The 25571-nt window shown below is 37.6% G+C and overlaps 1 protein-coding gene across 3 annotated transcripts in view; it reads left to right on the plus strand.

The window, feature by feature from the left end:
* IMPG1 (interphotoreceptor matrix proteoglycan 1) overlaps window positions 1-24545 on the plus strand; it is a 60033-nt gene extending 35488 nt beyond the window's left edge. For 2 of the 3 annotated variants that reach the window (XM_061358389.1, XM_061358391.1), the window contains 7 exons: window positions 13499-14040; window positions 14821-15040; window positions 17747-17957; window positions 19843-20019; window positions 20118-20299; window positions 20621-20704; window positions 24192-24545. In XM_061358389.1, the coding sequence (XP_061214373.1) occupies window positions 13499-14040; window positions 14821-15040; window positions 17747-17957; window positions 19843-20019; window positions 20118-20299; window positions 20621-20652 (1364 nt within the window). In that variant the 3' untranslated portion in view covers window positions 20653-20704; window positions 24192-24545. The remainder of the gene's footprint in view (window positions 1-13498; window positions 14041-14820; window positions 15041-17746; window positions 17958-19842; window positions 20020-20117; window positions 20300-20620; window positions 20705-24191) is intronic. The other variant, XM_061358390.1, reaches the window with a different exon arrangement.
* The last annotated feature ends 1026 nt before the right edge of the window (window positions 24546-25571 follow it).

Below are 25571 nucleotides of genomic sequence, written 5' to 3' on the forward strand. Positions count from 1 at the left end.
TGTTTCACAGACAGACTTCATTGCATGGGTTATCATTGTGCAACTGTAGGCTGAACATTACTACAGACTCATGAACATTGAATGTCTGTGACCTACACCAAATACTTTAATTATGCCTATGTGAGATCCCTATGTGAGATCACTAATCAAAGCAATAAAAAAAATTCTTTCACAGCTCCTTAAAAGATAATTGAACTCAGCTTTACACAAACAAATAGATGCAAAGTTCTGCATACAACATGTAGGAAAAGGAAAGTGAAAAACAGGTGAGGGATGAAGAGTCGAACTAACAAGAAGTATCCTTCTAAGACATGCAGGATGGGATTTGTCAGTCTTGGGAAACCAGTGGGAGGAATGAGCCAGAAGCAGTTGTGAAGCTTCTTTCACGTGGTTCTGTGCTTGTTCAGGACAGTGATGCTGTCTGTGGTGCAGGTAAAGAGCAGACCAGTGAGGATTAAACAGCCATGCTGGCCAAATAGTGATGGCATTTACTCTACTCCTCAAAGTAGCCCAGAACTACTAGGAAGATGCTTTAATGTAAGCCTAACCTTTGAATATTAAATTCTGACTGAGATTTTACAATAGAATTCAGAGACAAACCCTCTTACTGAAAAAATCTGGACTGCGTGGATCAGATGTCATGGTTTAAAAATTTGACTACTCAGAAAGGTTTGCTGTAGATCCTGTAAAATCTCAGCTCTTTCCGTTTTTCATTTAAAATCACTGCAAAACCTCTGCTTTTTTCTACTTTCTGAGAGGATATCTCTTCACTGTTCTCTAACATTCATCTTTCTTCTTCATACATTTCCCCCTCTGGAGTTAACACATCAGTATGTCTTCAATATGGTTAAATTTCTTTTATGCTTCTGTGGTCTTCTTGTGACTCTACCTAAAACAGTATGACCATTCAGAAAGGAAGACATTTCTGTAATGTATTAGACAGATTGTTATTTCAAAAAGCAATAACACTTCATCAGTAAAACAAACACAAACAAATATATAAAGTGATAAAAGAGTTCATGAAGTCTGCAACAACAATGAATGATATAGTTCTACTTCCTAAACAGTAAGGAGAATTGTAATTTGACTTTGTTTTAACTGCAGCTACTAAAAAAATATACAACACAGGTAAATCTCCTGACCGTCAGAGGACGCATTATTTCTGGAGCAATTATTCCAGAAGCATAGAACAAAATAAAGGTAGCAGTAATACACTTCAGCTACTCTGTTGTACTACATCTCAGTCTCACAAGCCTGGATCATTCTCAAGCTTTCCAGAAGACTCTAAGAGAAGACTCTGCAGGGTGTGTCACAGAGGAGTTTTTTTACTGTGAGAAACTGACTGATGAGTAGACAGGGGTCACATTTCTGTATGTGAAACTGATAAAAGCCTCATTAATTTCTGTAATTACCCTCGTATATTCACACAGCCTTGTGTCATGTCTTCCTACTGCCCAGCACTTAATTCAGTTGTGCTCTCCTCACTCACTACTATTTCTAAGCAGTCTAGAAAAAACTGTTTTCTGGATGTCTGGGGATTCTTTCTGCATCTGGTTCATCTCCAGCTGCCTAAGCACCATCTGTACTTAGCATAGCTTTCTGTTTGGCATAACCAGCATTGTGATGGAAAAGAAAGTCCCATTACTTCTTTCAAGAACCACTCTGAATGTTCCCAGGATTGGAATTCACCCATCCTTTGTGACAGGGAGACTCGGCAGTTTTTCTCCATCTATGGTTATACAAGGTAAAGAACTCCCCTGTTTCCTTGCATGTTTTCCTGCTTTTCGTATGTTTTCTTTGATCATAAACTGACAAGATTTTCTTAACATTCTCCCTCAACAGCTTTTCTCTGTGTCCTTTCACTTCTTGCTTGCTGCTTCAGATGTGCAAAGAATGCTTTTCACGAAGGTGCTGCTTCAGTCCAATGACTGGAGAAGTAAACAGGTAGGTGTAGCTTTGTCATTTTCTCAAGCATTATGTATGATTTTAGCCTAAAAGTTATCTGTGAATTGAAGATGAGGCTGAATGCAAAAGTTTCAGCAGGCCCATATTAAGATATGTTAGATTTAAGAAAATGTGCATAGTGTCTTCCTTGTTGTGATAAAGTTGGAATAGCTCACTCAGAATACTACAGGTATCCTGAAGAGTCCTAAACATATTGGAGTAAGTGATTAGTGTACGGCAAAGATGTAATGATAGCCTACTGCTCAACTATCACCATGCTAGGTACAGCAGGAACAATGTGAATAGAACAAAACCTGCATCACATCTTCAAAACATAATTAAACATGCTAAAATGAAACGGCTAATCCAAGCAAAAATATACAAGAGAAACAATGCTAAATATTTTCCCAGTTTAACACATCACTTGTTTAAATTATTAAGCTATCCAATCATTCAGTTTTAATTTAAAGTTAAGTTTTGCTTCCTTCAAATATGATTTCTTATACCTCTCCAAATACAAGATATAAATGTGTAAACATTAACCAAAACAAATGAAACTTTATATGCAATTGGTAGCTCCAATGACTCATTGAAATTACTGTGTGAAGTACAGAAAACAATTTATATTTCTGGCAAGAAAATTTGTTGATCCTGAGGCAAATTTGAGCTACCTGTATAATGAAAAAATGTAACACCTCATTCTCCACCTCAGTGTTCTGGCACTTGTTCACTTCTATTTTTTATTTTTAAGTCTCTTCCCCAGACACAGACACACATTGCTATTCCATTGTTTCCACAAGGACCAGAGTCTCATATTCTACACACACACCTGGGGCTTTTCTCACACAGTCATCACTGCATATTGCTAGTCAACGCCATTGTTTCTGCAATGAGGTTCTCATGAACTTCATGTGTCATTTTAGACTCCCAACACTAATGAACCTTCAGTACTTGTTTCCTGAATGCTTTCACTTCTTGTATAATTAGCATTTCCCTGAGGATTGTTCCCTTCTGGGTTCATGTTATTTCTCTCCAAACTAATCATCTCCCTCTCTCCTCTTTCACCGTAATACTGGTGACTTACAACCTATTCATTTAAGTAAGCTTTACATTGGTTGTAGGTAGCCCTCCACCATGAGTGAGATGTAACACATGTAATACAAGCTTTCATACATTTCAGTTTCAGATCCCATCTTGTGTTAAAACCAACCTTTCTGGCAGTGTTCAGAGATTAGATCTAAAGTGGAAAAACGGGAAAGTTCTCTTGCCTGTTTCCTATGAAAACAGGAGCAGCCACAAAGGCTCAAGACCCAGAAGAGGAGGGAAGGTGCGCTTGCCATGTGATAACATTAAAACCTGACAGCCTACAAACCACCCATAATTTTTCTTCATCTTTGTCACTGTGCATAAAGGAGCTCTCCCTCCAGGAGCGCATGTAGCTATTGCTGCATGTGGAGTCTTTGCACTTTGTTCCAGAAAACTAATTTTCTTTAGAACTCCAGGGCTAGAAACTTCTTTGAGGAAGTTTACTGTCTTCAGACATGATTACAGTAATTCTAATCCTCCGATAAAAATTGGATATAAAAAGGCCAGAAATAAGTTCAGAATTTGAAAATCCAGTATCACAAATAACTTTAATATATTAATGCCTTGAATAAAGTTATATAAAAACCTGTGACCAATAGAGTAGTAAAATAATAAAAAATATTTTAAAACAATAGAGACTTTTGAGCTGGGGGAGGAAAAGTACCGTTTGCCAGGTCATAAATGAATGAAACTATTTAAAGTTTAGATGTAATGTAGTCCTGTTGGAACAAATATCGGAGTGGCACTGCTGAGAGTAACATGCCTTAAATAATACATTTCCCTCACTCATTAATAATCTTTAGTCTTCCTAGAAAAGCTGGATTTGAGAAATAATGTATTATGATAAATGGTATTAAATATTTTATTTTCTATAATTATTACAGTTCTCACTTTGGGGGATTCCATTTCCTTCCAGCTTAAGAAACTCCACCTGAGCTCAGATTGGAAACTTTAATAGTCAGTTCCTTGTTAGCAGATAACTCATGCCACCTGTATTAGACTAGTATAGGCAAGTTGTAACTTAGGTGCTTTGAATCACGTCTCTAGATGGAGTTATGTATCTCTATCTGGAGAGAGGGCTCAGGCCTTCCAACTTTGCTTTTCTCAGCTGTACCTGAGATGACTCACATAATTGGCACTGATGCCAATACCTATTTAAGGTGTTTGTTCTGCAGTTTGAAAGATGCTATAGTATTTAAAATCAACAAACAAAAATACATAAAAACCTTAAAAGGAGACAAATTTGTAATAATGTTTATACTAAATATAATAGAGTTCGCATTTGTGAATCTCTAGAATGTGCAGAACTCCTGCCAGGATAGATCTCATATATTTTCATATTGCAATTAAAAAAAAAAGGGGGGGGGGGAATGGGGAGATAAGTTCTGACTTCTGCTTTACAGTAACATGCATTCTTTTCAACAAGTTCTTAACGCTGTTTTGTTAATGCAACTTTACAGAAAGGTATGTAGAGGACAGGAGTAAACACAATTTAAAGCAGTGATATGCAGGTGTAAATTAGAATGATGTAGAAATTTCACTTTCATTTTGTAGAATGGTAAGATCATTATCTGCATTAGTAAGAATATGATTAAACCAACCCTGAATGCAAAAGATTCCTTTCTTGTTCATTTTATGCTTAGGTTTCCTCTCCATTCTTACCCATTTGGTGGATTTACTTTTCTTTCTAAGTTGAAGTGTTGTAGAATATAATACTTGTGGAATTGTGGTGCTGATAACAGATAGCTGAGTTTATAGTAAAAATTTTATTTATGGCCAAACATTCTTCTAATAACCATTTTTAATGCCATGCAATTTGGAATGATGGGCTTTCAAGCAGCGTAGCCTACATGATACTGCAAAGCTCCAATAATAAATAAAAAAAGTAGTGTGGCTTGAGGAGAATGAATGCCTGGAAGCATCAGGACAAATCTTAAAGTGCTCATCTGATTACAAGATTTCAAGAGAGTCACATTTTTTAACTTTCTAATGTCATGTTTGTCTTTTCTGTTTTTAGGTCCTTGGGTCAACAAATCACTTGAATTTATATCATGTGACTTCTATTTCGTTTTTACTGTTTTGCAAACTAATAAATTTCAGTACCACAAAACTGTCTTATGGTCCCATCACCTACAGAACTGTGCTCTTTATTTTTTCCTGTCACACAGTGGAGAAAAATAGAGAAAGAGGGCAGGGATGTGGAGGGTACTTTCATGTCCGAAGGATAGGTATTGTAACCTGTCACATTTTGTTTCTAATTATTCTGAAGTAAAATGAATCAAAAATAATATTCCAGGTTCTCCATTTATGGTGCTCCAAAATCACTACAGTAGCATGGCAAGAGTATTTCCAATGTTTAGATGGTTACTTCTTTATGTTTCCAGGTTTAGGTTATTTTCACACAGATTTCATTAGTTTAAACTCAAATTTAACTGTAAAACAGTCAACAATAGGAATAAAAGCTTCTAATCCTCCTGAAGCTATGGTCTTAAGTGAGATATTTCTTATTCAGCTTTGATTCCACTGCTATGTAGATGTGTATTAATATTTGCAAATTCAATGCTTGTCAATTTTCTTCTCTAATTCACTAATGTGAACACCAGTGAAGTCCAGACTTCTCAGTTTAGCTTCATGTCTTAGTTGTTTAAGATACGTTTTAATATAAATTTAGTATGGTAGCAAACTGTGCAGAATTTCAATGCAAAATAGCTTACAAAAATAACAGTCCCAGCGGTCTCTGGCATTTTTTACATGTTTAAACTGTAAATGTACTTATTAATTTCCTTCCTTCACAAGAGTGTAATACCCAGTTGAATCATTTCTTTAGCAGGGACTTTAATTAGAAAACTGACTTTTAGAGCACTTGAGCACTAGTATGTCATTTTGTCTAACAATCTCAGTAGCAGATGAGGTAAAAGTTCTTACATGGTAAAAGTGACTTGTCATGTTATGGAAATAATCTACCACTGCCCTACTGTCCATACAAGGTATCTTATTATACACCTGTCCATACAGTTTTCTTGTAAAAAACAGGAATACAACCTTATAATCTGACTTTAATTACAAGGGTGAATACTGTTAACTACCTAAAGCAATCCACATGGAATTACTGACTTTTCTTCTGCTATAGTCAGGGACGTGCTGAGGCAAATGAATGTTTCTGAATCTTAACTGAGAGGCAGAGCAGTCACCATAATCGGGTGCAACAGCTGCTGAATTCAGGGGAGAAACTGTGGTGGGATGGTGGTTGAGACCCAGGTTTAACAGATCACTGTTGGTTGTTTTCCAATTTTCTGCAGATACTTCCATTGCATATTTTAAGTGCAAAATGAAACCAAACACTGTTGCTTGGAGTTCTGGGGGTGCTTTAAGCACCTGCTATTCCTGTCTTGTTCAAAGTACTTATGTGTTTTTGAAATGCTGAATACTCTAGAACTGCTGAAACGGGAGAATGCCAATGACAGGTTTTAAAGCTTAATAGTCAAGTCTCTCAGTACATGAATTTGACACAGGTCTAAAATAAGCTTTCCCTACTAATTGCATATGTATTGTATTTCCACCTATTGTGCTTAAGTGACTGCTTTGAAGCTGAAAAATATAAAAATATCACATATTAACTATTTTTTCAATATTTCAAAGCTTTAAAGAAATAGGCTTACTCAAAAAACATGCCAAAACCTTTAAGGAGAAAACTGTTAGCTTGCATTTCCCAAGGAGAGATGGATCAACGAAAATATTAACCCTAATTTCATAAAGGGATTTCTTTCTTTGTACTGAAAACTTTGTGTGAATTGAGTAAGACCAGCTAATTTACACCACTGAAAGGTTCATGGGCAGTCAGACTGTTGTGAGCTGCATCATTCTGCTTCTCTCAGGGAGAATTAGCTTCACTGAGGGAAAAGTTGCAGGAGAGTAGAAGTAGTCAGGTCTTGGCTTTGTTCTTAATGATGTACTTTAAATCTTTATGCATCTTTGAGGGACAAGTGAAGAATTCTTTGCTTTTCATTTCTTCAGTCATTGCAGAAATGTATAACATTACTGACCTGCAAAAAAAAAAAAAAAAAAAAAGGAATTGATAAGGATACTGATGTGAGATGAGGGTCATATCATAACTCTGTGTTATTTGGAGCAAACACTCCAAATCAAACACACAGTCTGGTGCTCTGGCCAAATTACTCAGCTAAGCATGACTCAGTAAAAGAGGCTACCCAGTTTTACCACACAGAAGGTGAGCCTTGATGCCAGTGTGCAAAGCCCAGCTAACGCATCCTTGGAAGATTCTTTCATAATTAACATAGACAAGAGAATAGCAAACTAGTTGCTCAGCCCCTGAATTCACAGTATTTTAGCTCTTCAGGTACTCATTTTGCAAATTTTATGTTATCCTCTTAGTTTTCAGAGTATCAGGTAGAACTGAAATGTTCTGAGAATAATGAAAGGAGATTATCGTTGCTAAGTAGTATTTTATCCTCTTGTGACAGCATGTCGGAATGACATTCATTGCACCTTTGGTGGTGAGAACATGATGGTAAAGCACAGCTGCAAGATAAGAAAATTTTCAGAATAAACTTAGGCATTCTTATTTAACTTAAGTTACACAGAGCGCTACACAGAAGTAGAGCTAGAGCTGCAGCCATCAGGCTGTCCTGCGAGAAAAACAGGCTCCTCAAAAAGTGCCAGCAAGGATGCTAAGGAAAAAAAGTCAAGAGATACAAGAAATTTTAGGACTGGAGTTGGAGAAGAGATGGCATTCACTCCCAGTGCACTGAGATTCACTGGAGTCAAGTGGAGAAAGAGGTCTGTTGGTTTCACTGGACACTGAACCTGGCTCATATTGACAGACAGAATGACAGCTGTAGATCAGTCTGGCTCTTCTGCCTTGGTTTTACAGTTAAAAAGACAAAGTTAATAATTATGTGCTGCAAGATATTTGTTGTGACATGCTGGCTTAATGAGACTCTTAATTCTCTTAATCCTCATCTTACTTGTGTCCTAGTTAAAAATGAAAGACCTCAAACACAAATTCAGCACTTCATTATTTGTTTGTACACAACAGTCCTGCATTCAGGGATTTGTGGCATTTCAGGCACCAACAAAAAAAAATGTAGATTTGAATACAGCTCCTTGATGTACCAGTCCATCTGGTATCTATACCAGCATAGCTGCCCTAAGGAGATTCTCACCCTGCATTATGGACCAGTCTCTTCATTGCACACTTTTTCCCTTATTAGTTATTTTCTTCAGCCAGCAAATGTACAAATATATATATGCACATTGCAATACTGTAACCTTCATATACAGAACAATATTTGTCAGTGGACTGGAAAATTTTCTATTGCCAATAGGAAATGTCAGTGCTTATTAAGCTCATGAGTGAAATGAAATGCCAGGACCTCTTAATGCATAATCTTCTGGGTCTGCTTATTAACACAAACCCATTAGAAAAATGTCTCATGACAATTTGACCTTTCCCCAACAATAACTCCTTATTCATGGTCAATTATAAAAGGTTTCCTCACTTTAAAAAAATGTAAGAGAACCAACTAATTAGATACCTGAAATGAAATAAAGCTGTTGAAATAGAAGTTGATTCTTTCTGATAAGTCAAACCTATGTATTTTACTCCCTCAGCTGGGAATAAAAGCCGGTATGCAGCACTCTTTTTAGGAAGATTTAATATAGCAATGCACCCAGGAAATTGCCTCTTAATTCAGTGCTTATACATCTTTGCCAACCGCAGTTTAACTTCAGCTATTACACTCTCTTCAGTACAATATTGTCCATGTAATATGAAAAAGACATCTGGAGAGTTCAGTGAACGTCTCTTTGGGAGGGTCAGTGGTGGCTGAGAGTTCAAATTGAGTTTTTCATTGCTGACAGCTGTTTTTAATGCCATTCTATTGTTTAACCTTAATGTAACATGGTTACTTTTGGAGTATATTTTAATTCAGTAAGTTGCAAGTCTTGCAATAGTAACGTGATGCACATTAGAAAACGTGTAACCAACAGAAGGGGACAGTAACCACTGTGTTCAGGGCTGGTGCTGTGCTTCACTAAGCTCTCAGAAGCCTTTTATGGGAGCCCATTTACTTTCACATTGCAAAGTCTAACACCACCTCTGTGGTCAGTCACTGTCTTATATATTTCAGCTGGAGAAACAGTGACTGATAAGAAATGGCAACATGTGAACACAGGTGTTACATGCACTGAGATCATCTTGGTATACTCTCAAGGTGTTTTAAGTTACTTTGCTTGTAATAAGAGGATGCCAGAAGACCTTTATAATCTATGCATAGACTATCTCTATATACAGATACACACACACACACACACACACACACATATATACTTGCACGGCTATTTGCCAAATGCATAATATATATGCTTATTCTGCTTCAAACTTGCTGCAATTTCAAAGCCATTCCAGTACTTTTTTCTCCTGTAGTTAACTTTTTCTAAAATACAATGTGCCTGACAAATACTATCAGTCATGACCATGTGTATGCTGCCATGCTGAGAGAAGGTTGCTCTGGAGCTGCAGGTTGATCCCATCAGTACATCATCCTGCATTAATGCCTCAGGCACTAATGCTAAGAAATCTGTTCTGAGTTCCCTTAACTAATAAGTGACTCTCACTCCCTATCAGCATAACAAGTAACAGCAAGAGCTTTGTAAACAGAGACCATCGCTAGGCTTTTCTTCTCTAATCTGTCCATATCCTTGATTACACAAGAAACACGAGGACATGACAAGAGTTCTCAAAGAAGTATTAGGGCACCAAGCTCTGGTGCAGCATTTGGTGTTTTATGCAGCATGCACAGCAATACAGCAATTTGCTATTCTTTTCTGGGTGCTTTCTAGGGCTGGAGGGACTAGGACTGTAGGCCTTGTATTACACTGTCAGTACTGTAAATTACGTATTGCAACAAATAAAAGGAGACCGCATATCTGTGCTAATTTAAATGGGAATTTGCCATACACACGTTGTGGTCCTGTTCCAGATCAGCATAGTCTGGCCTTGCAGTAAGGGAGAATGCACCACTTGGGATTTTTCTGCATCTCATCCCACAGATGCTTCATGTTAGCAGTGTACTTCAGCATCTTCTCCAGAATCACCAGTGCTCTAGGCTTTTTTGCTATTTTGTACATAAGCATACAAAATTTAACATATTTCATGTCATGAACAGCCACTGGGGATGTGGTAAGGGGATGGGAGGGGCTCATCATGTGGAAGGTAAGATGTTCACTGCTGATAAATATGAATTAGAACTCAGCCCTACATATCAAACTCAATGTAGGTGAAATATAGACTCTTATCAAGTGGGAATTTTTGTCAGCTAAATCATTCTGGTTTCCAAATATTCTGCCAGTTAAAGTGAGGCGCTTGGGGAAAGACGTTTTCGTGCAAGCAACTGACTATAAAAATTTGTCTTGTCCCATATGGGAAAGAAGTACTAAATATTGATGGAGATGAGTGATCTTCATTAACTTGCCATCAGCCAGCTAGTGTTAAAGGCAAAATATGTATCCCATGTGGGATTCCATTGCTTTGCAGTTGTCTCCCCTAAAACCTGGTCTCTGGAGAGTCTTGGCTGCACTCAACGCCTACTGATTTGTTCTGATGAGCCAAGTCATAACAAAATGTTTGTCCATCAGCAGCAGCTGCCCAGGACAGTTTGGAAACTCTCTTTGATGACTACCCTACTTTGAGGTGCAAGATAACAGGGGAATCCTGCAAGAACATGTAACAGGAGCTAATAACCTGGTCTTCAAAACAGGGGCAACATCTTGCAAGGCAGTTGCAATATTTTATGCATCTGGAAAGCAGTGAAATGGAAGTTGTCCTTTCCCTGATTACCCCTGTCAGAGTAGTGCATATCTTGTTTCTAGAATGCTTTTTTACATGTAGCTATGAGAACATGCACTGCTGCTATGATTAAAATTTGCTCTAGCAAAAATTTACCTTATACTCCTCAGCACCTTGGCGTCTATTACTCAATAGCTATCAAAACCAAGTATTAATATACAAATAAACTCATCTGAAAGAACAACATAACAGAATAACATTTGCACTAGTTACTGATGTAGTGACTGCATAAATAGAAGCAGCTGTAATAACTTTACTTCCAGCCTGCTTTACCTGAGGAGTTCTGCTTCAGAATATTGTTTCTAGAAGTTCACTTCCCCACAGAACAGACAAAAAAAGTCAAGTTCTTCCATTAGCTGGGGCATGCAAAACACTTGTAAGGAAGAGAAAACCTTGGAACTAGGAGTAGGAGGAGCAAGTCTCCAGTAACACCTTGTCAGGGGTGTTCCAGAGTAAAATGCTCTGAGCCTTCTCCAGGGCCAGAACCATACTGCCCTGCTCAGAGTTTCTAACTAGTACACAATGGAAAGTGTTTCCCATTTTCAAAAAATTTCAATACTCCTTGTCATACATCAGAGCACATCAGGGAAATCACTGACCTTACAGTAGTGCCACAAGGAGCTGAAGAGATTGATATACATAGCAGAGACTATGTAAGCGGAAAAGCAGGCATCATACATGAATTTGCTGTGTATGTTCTGAAGTCAACAGAAATATACAGGCACTTCAAAAAATGCAGAATATTTGGATGGTTTTCTTCAAGTGAGATAAATATCTCACTATTGACTGAAAAAGGAGCAAAAAAATATTGGCTTAGAGAATGCATCTCATCTTTAGATACTTTCTAGAAGAGAGTTCAATACCACCTGAAGGTGTATCCTTAAGACTCCCGAGCAGGAATTTGAAGTAGAGCCAAAAAATAAATCTAGCTCTCGCACAGTCTATTCTAATAGTATAACCACTGGTCAGTCTATTATGTGTTTTACTTAATTTATTACTATTGATACTATTATTTATAAATATTTATTTTATATTTATATTGTTATTATACTATTTATTGTTTTTGTATTAACTTATTTTATTAGCATGTGTTTTATCTCTTTATACTTCTGTCACTGAATCACCATATATATATATACACACACACACTATAACACACATAATAAAACAAACAATAAAGAGGATAAAAATATATGTAGCATCTCTTAACATAGGCTTATGCAAAGTGGTAACCAGATGGGAGAAAATTCTTTTCAAGCATCTAATCCTAGTAAAACCACATACCATGCCTTAGAAGGATTCCTTGATGTTTTGAGAAGTGTGGTCAGCTTAGCAGAATGGGGCTCTATAGAAAATAATCCACATTAGACCAAGGTATTGTAGCTTCAGGGAGAAAGGAAAGAGTTTGTATGTGCTGTTAAATTAAGCATCAAGAAAATAGACAGCTATCTTGTACTAAGCTTTTCCTTATTAAAAATGTAAATTTGTTCCCAAATCGGCAATACAGTGAGCAAAAAACTGAGCCTCGTTTGTTCAGAAGCAAGGAAACTGAAAGAGACACAAAGAACACCCATGGGAAACTGATGTGCCACGGACAGGATAGTTGACATCTTCAGTAGAGACAATTCCCAATGCAGAAGTTTGCTTTCCTTTACTACCTTCACTGGCCACTGGGAGGAGGAAATTAGTGCATAGGGAATTGAAGAGTTCAAATTGGAGACAAACTTCTTTGCTATCAACTGATAAGCGAATTTTACCAGGAGGGGGCTGCTGAAAGTCCCACGTGAAGAGTCTACATAACTATAACACTGGAAAAGGACAAGCTGTCAGCTTGGGTTGATGACAGTTGCTTGGAAGTCACAGTGTTCTGTGAAGTCATTGTGGCCAGATAGCTGTAAGCCCAATTCAGACTCTCATACATCATGCTTTAGATTTGGATTTCAGCTATAGCTACCACACATCCTAGTTCCACACCAAGCCTCAATGAGGACCTCAAGAGTTCAGCATCTAATTACATGGCTGCTTCATGTGCAGCAGGTGATTTCTTAAGGTTTAAATCTGTTTTCACTGGTACTGATGTCTTTTAGGGAAGTTGGCACAGTTTTGCTCTCTTCAGTTTGCATCTGAAGAGACTGCACTGTTTTTCATAACAGTGATTACTGTTTATGAGTGCTGGCAAATAATGGCTTCAACCTCTTGCAGAGGGGAACAAAATGACTCCAGCAGACAAGTGATCTGAGCAGACAGCTCAAAGATGCGATCTACTCTTTCAGTCAATATAAACTGACAGTGTGAGTACGTACCTTCAAAACAAGAATGTGCTTTGGAAAGGTTCGGGAAATACTTACCAAGTGTAATTATGATTATTTAAACAGAGTACCCACAGAAATCTCATTACTCAATCCACCTCATGTAGATGAGTTGTTTTATTCCAGTAATCTTGCCTTGGTGATGGAAATATCATTTTCGTGTTTAGGTAGTGTTGATACTTTTTTTTTTTAAATGCTTCAGTAGAATACAATAAATGTGTTGTTTCCATGCTTGATGTTTGTTATGCTTGCTTTTCAAGTAGCTATTTCTTTTCCCCCTGTTTTTCTGCAGCAGTTAAGATCATGGATGAACCAGAATCATCAGGTGATGACATTTTAGTGCCAGCCAGCACTTATGAAACTTTGCCTTTCTTTATTGGTTCAAGTGATCTCTCTACCACACAGCCTGAAGGTGTTATTACAGCTGTGCTACCATCAGATCAAACAGCACTGCTGCCTTCAGCAACCAGCCCATCCTACAGCCTCTCAGAGATCATCAAACAGTCCCTTGAGGTACCAGACTCCACAGTGCCCGGGACAGGAGTGCAGGATATTGCTGCAGAGTTAGATCACATTGGTATGATGAGCACAGCCACACTGGATGAAGTGGAGCATGGCAGCGGTTATATCCCAGTGCTGACAACTGAGCCTGCAGAAGCCACCCCAGCTCCTACGCTGAAATATGTAACTACCAGCTCCATGACAACCGCAGCCAAAGGCAAAGAGCTAGTGGTTTTCTTCAGCCTGAGGGTAACCAACATGCACTTTTCTGATGACCTCTTCAATAGGAGCTCAACAGAATACAAAGCACTAGAACAACAGTTCATGCAATTGGTAGGTGAAAAATCAACTTGAACAACATATTGCAATAGACAGGCACAGTTTAAAGAAATATACTGAAGAGCAGAGTACTTTGATAATATCAGACCCTGCTACAATTCAGTCTGATAAAGCTGTATTTTGAAAGGCTCCATAAGCCTAGGATGCCCTCAGGGTATGAAGAAAGTTCATGAAGTCAGTCATGACATTTTCTACTTGTTCGAGAGACTCCAGATATATGGCTGGCATGTAATTTATTTGTCTTTTTCTTAGCTTCACATCAGCAGTATAGCAGTGCTGATTACACTAAGGGCTGTGTCTACATGCTGCGTTTAAAAACAGGCCTTTTAAAACTTATCATAGCTTAGCAGGGGAATGGGATTAGATCTGGATTTTCTCTATGGATACAATAGGGCAGCAGGTCAGCTCAGTAATGCACCTACTATGTTATGCTCTAACCTGCCTGGATTGAATATTTGAAAATAATTAAAGTTGGCTTTTGAGTGAGGTAATTTTTTTCTCTTCCAGATGAATAAACTCCCTAGCTGCTATGCATTTCATTACAGGGAAAATTGCTGTCCATCCATCTCAATATATTATTGAGAAAGACACAAAAGTCAGAACACAGTGCTAAAAGAAAAGTGGATTTGGTGGTAGAGTTTAACAACTGCATTAAATTCAGACAAATAAACGCATGATGTGTTTACTCAATAACGACAAGTTACTATAAGATAAATAACTAGTGGGTAGACATTAACACTAAGTTAAAATAAAAGGCGATTTTCTGTTTTGCAGCTACTTCCATACCTTCAGTCCAACCTCACAGGTTTTAAGCAACTGGAAATACTTAACTTCAGGAATGGAAGTGTGATTGTGAATAGCAAAATGAAATTCGCCAGGACAGTGCCATACAATATCACAGAAGCAGTACATTGTGTTTTGGAAGATTTCTGTGATGCTGCAGCCCAGCACCTCAATTTGGAGATTGACAGCTATTCCCTGGATATTGAGCCAGGTAAGATTGTGGTAATAATGTATGTGCAAAATCAAAACCAAGCAGATAATCTTTTTCAGATTGTTATAGCTTCAGAAGCATCCCTGTTTTGGAAATAACAGTATTAACAACAGTCTCCCAGTGATCAGGAGTAATAAGATAAAAACCCAAATTATCTACAGACATATTTTCATACTATAATGAAATGCTAGGTGGAGGTGTTGGTCTGTCCATATACACCAACTGCTTTTCAGAGCCAAACATAGTGAACTAAAAATTCTCTAGAATAAGGGCTGGGCAAAGGCAGGTATGAAGAACAGTCATGTGCAGCTTACAGAAGCGACTTATGGAAATGTTGCACTTGAGTATTTAAACATAATTTCTGATGATTTTTGCAATGTTGTAAGCAAACCATAGTTTACAGAGTCATTAAATCTGTTTTTTAAGAGCTACAGAGTTCAAGACAGAAGGAGATAATTTCTAGGAGCAATTGGATTGTACAAATGCTCACTGACCAGAGCAGAACTATTATCTGTAGCACTCCATAGAGTTGGAATTCCAGAATCCCTCCTGGTTTAGTACCGTTCAAGTAAGTCTGTAGTCTTTCTTAAAAAGTAGGAAGCCTGTAAGACATCTGGACACTTGTAATGTCAGAAACTTAAAGTTTCACAAACTATATTGTTTTATAAATTTGAAGTCTGGATCTATTTTCAGAGTCTGGTAATAATTTCAAGGGCTGAATTTAATTTCATGGGCATGGAGAAGAACTATACCAATACCTTAGCATGCAGATGCCTTTAGCAGTTTTGGTTAATCTGTCTTTTTATGTACAGATCTCTGACTGTTCCAGAGCAAAAATCCATTTACAGTTCATGTAGGCAGTTGCTAATCTATTTTCATTTACCTATCTCCTTGTGGCCACAAAGAGCATAGATGGTGTGTGGTAAAGAAAGTTAACAAGGCACACTATTCAAACTTTCTAATATGCTCATGATAAATGGATGTTTTGCTGAATAAAGTATTAAATGAGTTCACTAGAAAGAGTGAACTTCGGGGTACCACATGTTCTCTGCTTTGGTAGTGAATATTCAATAAATAGACATCAGAATTAGAAAGCTTCTAAAATGCAAACACAGAAAAATAAAATTAAAATCTTTCACCTTGATGTGGTATTTCAACACTAATTCCAGAAAACGATCTCACACAGAGTTTGATGGGAGTACTGTTATTTCAAGGTTTACAAGCAGTAGTAACATATCAAAATAGAATAAATTAGGTTTAGAAAGCCAGTATATTCCCATACAGGTGTTTCAAAGACCTCCTGTCTTTTACTTTAGAAAACAAAGAAATAAGCAAATGAACAAACAAACAAACCAACCCCAACCTGCTGAGTAAATTAAGGTAATTAAATCAAATTACTAGTTCTTGTGAAAGTAAGAGCCATCTAGTGGTAATAACGTTATACTAAACTGAAACACTGGTGGGAACTGACAGTGAAAACCTATCAAGACTCTGCATCTGCAAAGGGCTGCCAGCATTGGTCATAAGTAATGCCATAAAGAATAATACAGTGGGTTTTTAAAAATACCTGCATGCACTATTTTTGTAATCTAAACAAAGTGAAAACACAGAAGAGATGACAAGGTATGGCAGGTAAGTGGCCCAACGCTTTGTTAAGGAAAATGAAACATTACCATGAAAAAATGACCCTGTAACCCAGTGAAATAATCACACCAAGGTTACTTGTCAAATGGAAATGAACTGAGACCTTTCAGCTTCTGCAAACTGCAGGACTGCAGCATACAACCCTGGGTAATGCTTCGACAGAGCCCATGCCTCCTTATTAGCAGTATCAACCTTTATTTCCAATACTATAAATGTAAACTGACCATTGACACTAGGGAGAGACTTACAAGAAACATGCAGTTAATGTAGCTGTCACTGTTTTAATTAAGTCCTTAATCATACAAACTCTTTTATTAACCATTTTCCCTTTGTAAGAGTTCTGGTTTTGATTGAAGTGCAATTCTGTGTGGGGTAAGAAAAGTATCTGTAAGAATTAATATCCCCTTTTCTGTTTCATTAGAAACTAAATTATGTAATATCCAAAATCCAGTAAAAAACCAAAACAAAATACTTGAAATTTTTCTTCTCCCCCCCCCGAATATAAACAAGGGAATAAATTTATCTTGTAAGTTATTGCATTACTTTGATGCCCACTCATTAGAGTTCACATGTACATACCTTTACAGCATGCACTTTCCCTGGACAGTGCTTCTAGGTTGCAGTCCTCACAGTATTGTGCAATATTAAATAATCAAATTCCTTTCCCTTGTAATGTCCTAAATTATGTGTTTAAGATCATTACAGCTGAAAGTATTTCTATTCATAGGCAAAGCTGTAGCATAATATCCATGATCATAAAACTAGCACTTACAGTAAACTAATAATAAAAATATCTGAATGTGAAAATTCTTGTCAGTGAGATGAAAATAAAATCACAGCTTAATAGTGATGGAGTAAACAAATTGTAAGTAAATATAAGCTTGCATGCCCGCTGTGTCACCTACAGAAAGAACAGTGTGTGTCCTCTTATGCTAGGCTACATTCGATTACCATGCACAAGTAGGAGGCCAATAAATGTGAATGAACTGTCTTCTCTAGCTGTCTCAAAGCCTGCCAAGTTTCTTCGGGGTAATGCATTAATGATTCACCCACCCTTTACAGCTGATCAGGCAGACCCGTGCAAATTCATGGCATGTGACAAGTTTTCTGAATGCATAATGAATGAGTGGACGAAAGAGGCTGACTGCCTCTGTAAACCTGGTTACGCAAGTCAAGACGGATTGCCCTGCCGGAGCCTGTGTGAGCTGGAGCCGCAGCTTTGCATCAACGGCGGGAAATGTGAGTTAGTTCCAGGAAGAGGAGCTGTCTGCAGGTAAATAAATAGTACTTAACTTGAATTCTGTTAACAGACCCTGGTATATCTATTGCACGAACAAGTAGGGCTGAATATACATTTTGCAAAAGCAAATGAAAATAAGCCAAGGGTAATAAGCCAAGACCTCAACATTCAGACACTTTGAGCTACACTGCACTTCCCTTCTTCAGTATAAATAGCCTAGCTCTGGACAAATCCTTTTCCTATTAGTATGCACAGGCCATCACAATCTAGGGGTTTTTAGGGGTGTTGTAGAAATTCATTAGGAATTCAGCAACACGGGCAGAGATGACATGTACGAAGCCGTGCATTCTTTTCTGATTTTGAAATACATGCTGGAAAAATGAAATAACACATTCACATTGCTATTGATTACACAGCAGTATTTCAAGAAACCACATTTTTCTAAGGCATATTAAAAAGAAAATCAATATTCTTACAAGCACACCTATAAACCCTGTTCTGATTTCAGACCACCCAATAAAGCATGTGAAGGCTGAGGCAGCTTTCAGGGCTTTCTGGGAAAGACTTGAAGATTAGCAGCTCCTCCTAACTGCAAATATACCCTAGGATTACACGTTCCATAATGACTTTTACATGAAATGATGTTAAGCCAATATTGAGAGCTACCACAGTACTTGAAAATATTAATTCTCTTTTCAAAGCATCAGGTTTCATCTCATTGTAAAGATAGAACTCCCCAGAGCATGCTGTGAAACTGTTTACTCAACTACACAGTGGTAGACAAGTACTGTATGGCACCATGTATAAGCAAGAGAGAAGTTAAAATTCTCACTTGTTTATTCTCTCTTAACATTGGCACTACCAGGTTAATGATACATCTTTACATGTACGTGGGGTTAAGATCAAAAAACAAAACTACTGAGCAAATTATTCATATATTTTCACTGCAGCAACATAACTGCCACAATTCATTTTATGCAGTGGGCATCACAGAAACTATAATAGATTACACTGAACTCACCACAGTTATTGCTAAACTCCTGACTTGCAGAGTCACATTAGTGCAGCTGCAGTATTTGGTGTTAGAATCAGCCTTTGAGCTAACAAGGTCCTATTCAGAACTTTACTGAAGTAGCAAGGTCTATAAAGCCTACTCTTCCAAGACCAATGCACTAAGGAAAGTAATACCTTTCCCTTTCAGAAAAACCCTGACTTGATGCATAGTAATAACCAAACCATCATTTAGAAGGATAAAAGTATTAAATATAATAAATAAAACATTTTGTGAACTACAGCAAGTTACAAACTTGCCACCAGTCACAGACTGACAGCTTGTGCAAACTCGTACAGTCTGCAGAGAGAAAATTACAGCCTATTATTTGCTTTAGTCAAGCACTTGTACTGCTTTTGAATTTATTCAGAGCCACAGTAGTTTTTCCACTAACTAGAAGCCCTGTGCTCTCATGTAAAATATGGGTATCTTCTCCCTTACTTTAAAGGGACCTATTTGTAGTAGAACTCTTATTTCAGATTAAGATCACCAATAAACAGAATACAAGCCTCAAAAATGTGCTTAGACATTCCTCAAAAACACACTTCTACAGCTCTAAACGGCAAATGTTATTTCAACTTCACCTGTGGGGCTGGACATTTGTCAGAGATGTTCCAAATGCAGAATTTCCTTAAAAATTGTAGGCTGCCAAAGAATGTATCAGTGTCTTTTTATTTAGCACTCACTCTCATGGATCTAAGAATATTATCATTCCTTTGTTCATGCACTATTTGATACAGACACATAATCATATTGGGAATACTGTGCTTATATTTAATTGCAGATTTTGCTTTGTTTTCATTTGAGGTACTCTGTATGTTATGCCTTCAAGTTCTGCACATTTTTCTCTTCCTCTCCCTATTTTAGATGCCCTGCACGTAGACACGAGCTTTACCAAGGACAGCGCTGTGCAAAATTTGCTCCAGAACCCACACAACCCTTCATTTTTAAACCTCTCCTTCTTGGCTTACTAAGCCTCGTTTTTCTTGTCATCATTTTAATTATTAAGTTAAGAAGAAAAAGCAAACGAAACTCTAATTTGCAGTAAGATGCTCACAATCTTTTTCTTCACATTTCAAATATTCATTTTTTTTCTTTTGCAATTTAAACTCTTACCTAAACAAAACTGTTCTGCATTGTAGAAGTCCTACTCTCAACAGCTGCAGTTCAGAAAATGCTATAAGGATTAATCCTGCTTTTGAGCACGATGAGCCCATAACTAGCTTTTGTCACACGGCTTGCAGTGTAAGTGCTTGTCTCAGTTCCTCAGAGATTATTGATCATGAAGCATTACACGAACTCGAAAACACAATTCAGCCTGGAGGTAAAATGCATGGAAATGCTTTTCTTATCCCGCAGCAAACAGCCCCACCTCAAATAACAGGTCTATTTTCATGTATTAACTCTACAACTGACTCAAATCCAATTGTAATCTCTTGCTTGGTAATTTCAGGACTAAAAATACTAATTAATTTACTTGCTTTCCACTTTTTCTGCTGCATAGGTTTTGTAACAGGACTGTAGAACTGCTTTCCTTACAGCTCTCTTGCATGGCTTTGGTGGCCCAGTTTATTGGAGTGCTGTTTATGATTTAGTGAAGTAATTAATCTAGTGTTTCTGTTTGTTTTGTTTTAAACTGCTGTAGGTCACCAGATGAGGTTACAAAGCCAAGACTGACAAGTTAGTCTCTGAAATACTTCATTTCCAGCATCAGCCAGATAAAACCAAGGTTTGTGACCATTTTCAAGACCTTTAAGAATCTGTTCAGTTTCCTTTTTATCAATGTTACCAGGAAGCCTCTATATTAATTCCATACAGTGGTTTTGGATGCTTGATACGACCACAAGAATCCCTTCTTATGTGCTAATTTTAATGCCCATTTGATAATGTGCCATTCACTGATCCACATAAAGGAAGAATGTGTGTCTAAAGTAACAAACCAAGACAAAATGCAATCCAAAGGGGAGGTTTCAAATAGCAATAACTGTTCGTCTGAAGGTAAATTTTGCCTGTTTAAGCTACACAGAGTTTGAAAAAGTAGGAGTTCTAATTCGAGCATAATACTGCTCATATTTCAAACATTCATTTTGCAGCATGCAACCTCTTGTATCTTTGATGTCAGGAGAGATGGGGGAAGCTGGGTCAAGAAATTCTCTAAAAATTGCCAGACTGTCTCTTAAACCTGCTGTATCTGAGTATGCTCTCTCAAAGACAGAAAGGTTTGACTTCACCATTTTCATTTATCTGAATCACAGCCCAATTACAGCAAAACAGTTTCATGACAGCTGTTAGTAGCCATTATTACTGAGAGGAGTATCAGTACAGGATTACCCTGGCACTAGCTATACACTATGGGAGACCCCATACACAGGTAATGTGAACTCTTGGTTTGAGCCAGTTGATATGCAAATGAAGGAACAAGTAGTGATACCATGTGGAAAGATTCAGTTTCACTGATCTTCATCATACCCAGGTCTGGTCTCTCAGGTTCTTCGGGTCATGGTTACAGACTGAGCTGACGATGCTGGGGACTGGAACACAGAGATAGAGATGGACAAGTCAAGCAGGAAGCAGCAATTTAAGAATGAATTGACTTCACTGCTGACAAAAAAGCACAGACGGTTGCAATTTGTACTTTATATTCATCTTAAAAGAAATGTGACTGTGGGTAACTGTAAAGCAACTTTCACACCAGCTGAACTACTTAAACTTACTACTTACAAAAGCATTACATATTTTATGAAAGGAATAAAATGGCTCATCTGTGGGAGAAAACCAGGCCTGTGTCGTCTAGACTCTATTTGAATTGTCTGCAGTATATTGACAAAGCTCGTTGCAAGATCTAGTAAGGAAATTAATGAGAAGTGAGGCAATCACAAAATAGAAATGGGTTTTAAAAAAAATTAGGTGGTTTTGGCCATTTTTCACCATTACTTAAGTTCAAAACGGGTGTTTACATCAGAGTCCTTATGTTGAACATAATTCTGATGATGTGAAAAAATTCAGTAGAGGAAGAAAAACATATGTGCAACACAGCTTTCATTAACTGAAACAAAGAGCACCACTGCCATATCACAATTGAGAAAACTCCTTAAAACCAGAGCAGGGCTCTTGAATTCAGTTTTCAGGAGGAGGTGGATATCTAGAACTCTTAGGCTAAATTGAAAATTCCAGTCTTTAAATTCTGGTTTTCAATGTGTACTGACACCAGTGAGAGCTTTTTAGGACATATCTACAGTAAATACAGCTCTGTATTTATAAAGGCGTATCGGAAAATAAGCATGACATTCCAGCAGAAGCCAAAATAACCTTCAGTTTCTTCCTAAGCATGAAAAATATTTCCAGTTTAATTACAGGGGCACTACGTGGAAAACTACTGCAAAACTTGATTATCGGAGCTAGTTTATTTGGTTGGATTTTTACCTAATTAGTCATCCAGGAACTAACAAGCATGTTTCACGTCCAGGTGAAGAACTTGCTCTTCCTTTTCTCTAAGCTCAGTAGAAAACACAAGTTCTTACAAACAGCTGAAAACCACAGCTGTCTCTACACATGGTGAGGTGTCTGGGAATTTGGTGCATCTAATTCCACCAATAGAATAATATGAGGTATAAAACGACTGTGAGTCCTATTTCTTTGGGCCAAAAAAGAACATGACAATGAGCTACTCAAGTGAATCAGTTCACTGAGACTGAGACATAAGGCCAGTAAGTCCACATCCAGTTGGCCTGATGTATTTGGGAGTCAAAGATGTTGAAGCTCTCAAAAACCCTGTCGACCTGACTTTCTGCTGACTACCTCACCTAAATATGTGCTCTCTACTTCTTTGAAGCAAAAGCCAAAGACACAACCTCATTCAAAACACAGCTTTTCTCTTGCAGTGTCTGCTCTCCCTGTTAGTGACTGTGCTGGACCTTCTCTGTTCAGTGACAAAGGTGCTAAAAAATAGAGCACCTTGCTTTACAGCTGTAAGGGTCTTAGGTTCAACTCTCTGTGAAGTCTATTACTGTTCAGTTGGTCTAACAGATGCTTCTGTATAAACATTTACTTGTGCTTGTACACAGCACAGGCAAGCAAGCTTCCTTCTCACGGCATTATCTGGCAAAATTCAGTGACAGATATAACACTTGAAAGGAAAAATCACCTTCTAAAGAGTTTTCCACAAACTTTTCTAAGCTTGTGAAATAACTGTGCTGCAACAGATACCACAAAAAAAATCAGGTTTCACAACCTTAGATAAAATCTTAGAGGACCAAGAAGTATTTGACATGATATAGCTCAGCAGCTTTGGAAATAAAGCACTGGTAGAATAGTTTGTTTCACAATGCTGAATCTAATTGGCAGGAAGACCACTTCATTGATTTAATTCAGATGAAGTTTAAAAGTCATTATAGATTGTCCCCAAGAAATATATAAAATACCTCATTCTTTGCTTATCAAAACCAGTAACTGCCACATAGCACGATCCTCCGAAGAACTGACTCAGCCACCAAGAAAGATGACTGAAATGACATTTGAGATGAAGCCAAAGACTGCCATTTGTTTCGCCCTCATGTCAGTCACTTGGATCATCGAACAAATTGGAATTTTGGATTAAAATAATTACCACAAGTTAGCCTGTTAGATCTCCCCCACCAATATTGGAGATTTAGTGTTTCATTACCAGAATACAGGGTAAAGATGACCTTAAGTGCAGTACAGAGCTGGAAGTGCTAAGCTCTTTGTTTGAGAATACCAGGTGTCAGGTTCTACCAGTTTCCAATCTGCATGGCACAGTTGACACCTTGCCATTTAAAAAGACACACAGAAACCAAACATCCTAAAGCTTAATTTCTCCCAGGTCTGCTGTAACTGTGACTCTTGCAGGCACTTCAGATAGAGCTTCCTTTGCAGCACGCTGCATTCTTGTTACTTTACAGTCAAAAATATGCTCTTCAGATTCAGGTATCAGTGGCACTTGTTTGTTTTTTCATACAGAAACACAACATGGTTACATCAGGGAGGAAAACCAGTAATTTTACTCTGAGCTCAGTGGTATGTAGTGGTATGTTTTAGTATGTAAAAAGTAACTTCGGGATTAATTCAATTCTCCTTACCATGAACTAGAGATCATTTCAACAGATTTTAGTGAGACCCTGCCTATTACTAGTAAATAAATAATACATCTTCAAATTAAAAAAAGCTGTTCAAATGTCTCATAAGAGTTTCTCTTACAGGTATTAAAGAAAAGAAGGCCTGCATGATTCAAGCCTGGACGTCAGGTTGACTACGCATATGAAAATAATTCAAGGATTCCTAAAGATGCAACATTTTAGCTCTAAAATCAGTACACATTTTTAAAAAGCTTTATTAAAGAAAAACAAGATGACCCAATTGACCAGCTATCTGATCACATCTCAGCTTTGCCTAGTCAGAAGTCACCAGTGTTAAGACATCAACATTCAGCCACCACTGCTTGCACATCTTACTGGTGTTTTTATGTGAGAGCCAAGTGCTAGAAACAGGTTTTGCAGAGAAGTTATTTCTTTCAATACTGTGTGTCACAACCATTCTGGTAAAACTGGATGAAACTTTACATGTCTATGCCCTTTTCTTATCCTCCCTTAACATACACCAATGGAAGAGGCAAACACAGAACTAAGAGCTGTGTGAACCAAACACCAACCCAAGGACACATGAAAAGTGCTTGGGAACTTCTTCATTCTGTCTCTCTACAGCGCTCACACCGCAAAATCACACAGAAGTTGGGATTAATTTTTTAATGGCTTCTAGGAACATCAGATTCCTGTTTTTCTGTAAAAACAAATTATTTATACACATGTACATACACACTTCACTGTTTAATTTCTGGTGACAGTTAAACTGCCAGGTTATCCTAATATGTCAAACTTCTTGCTGAGGCACACCACCAGCAGTGTCACCTTTTCAGAACATGAGATTTCTATTCAAAAGTACCCCCCCAGGAGCAAGTAGGTTACAGAACCATGCATGAGCATGCATGCTTTGAACTTGGTATACATATGAATGATTTTGAAAGGTTACTCTTAGTTTTTTTAGAAGGAATCTAAGCAGACAATGTGTGGCCATTAAGTATTTTATAGGCTTAGTAATTTATGCTCTATGGATGCACAATGTTGATTCAAGTACGAGTATTATTTTACCTAGAATATCTTTTTCTTGAGTATATCTGTATTTATGTCATACCAGTGTTGTACAATACCCAGGCACTACTTGCTGCTTGGTGCATACCAGAAGTTGTACTTACAGCTCAAACTGAGCTTCTACAAAGTTCATGACTAAGGTGGATGATAGCTCCTCATTCAGATGGGAAACTTTCCTGCATTCAGAATAGCAGCTGAATTTAGTGACAATTCTTCCTGCTTCATATCGCACAGATACCATAGCCAAGATTGATCTTTAGTTTACCGTATTATCTATGCTCAAAAGAACTGTACGATTCCAAACAATTAACTGCACAGATCTGCCTGCAAAACCACCACAGCTGGTGATTGTGTATAAATGAAGGCAATGCACCAAGAATACAAGGTTGAGTTTTTGAAACCTAAGATGTGGTTTTACACAGTTATGCTTCAGAA

The sequence above is a fragment of the Neopsephotus bourkii genome, unplaced genomic scaffold (assembly GCF_033783945.1).
Source record: "Neopsephotus bourkii isolate Nb327-2 ecotype Australia unplaced genomic scaffold, CSIRO-AGI_Nbou_v1 NB_941, whole genome shotgun sequence".
NCBI classification, from domain to species: Eukaryota; Metazoa; Chordata; class Aves; order Psittaciformes; family Psittacidae; genus Neopsephotus; species Neopsephotus bourkii.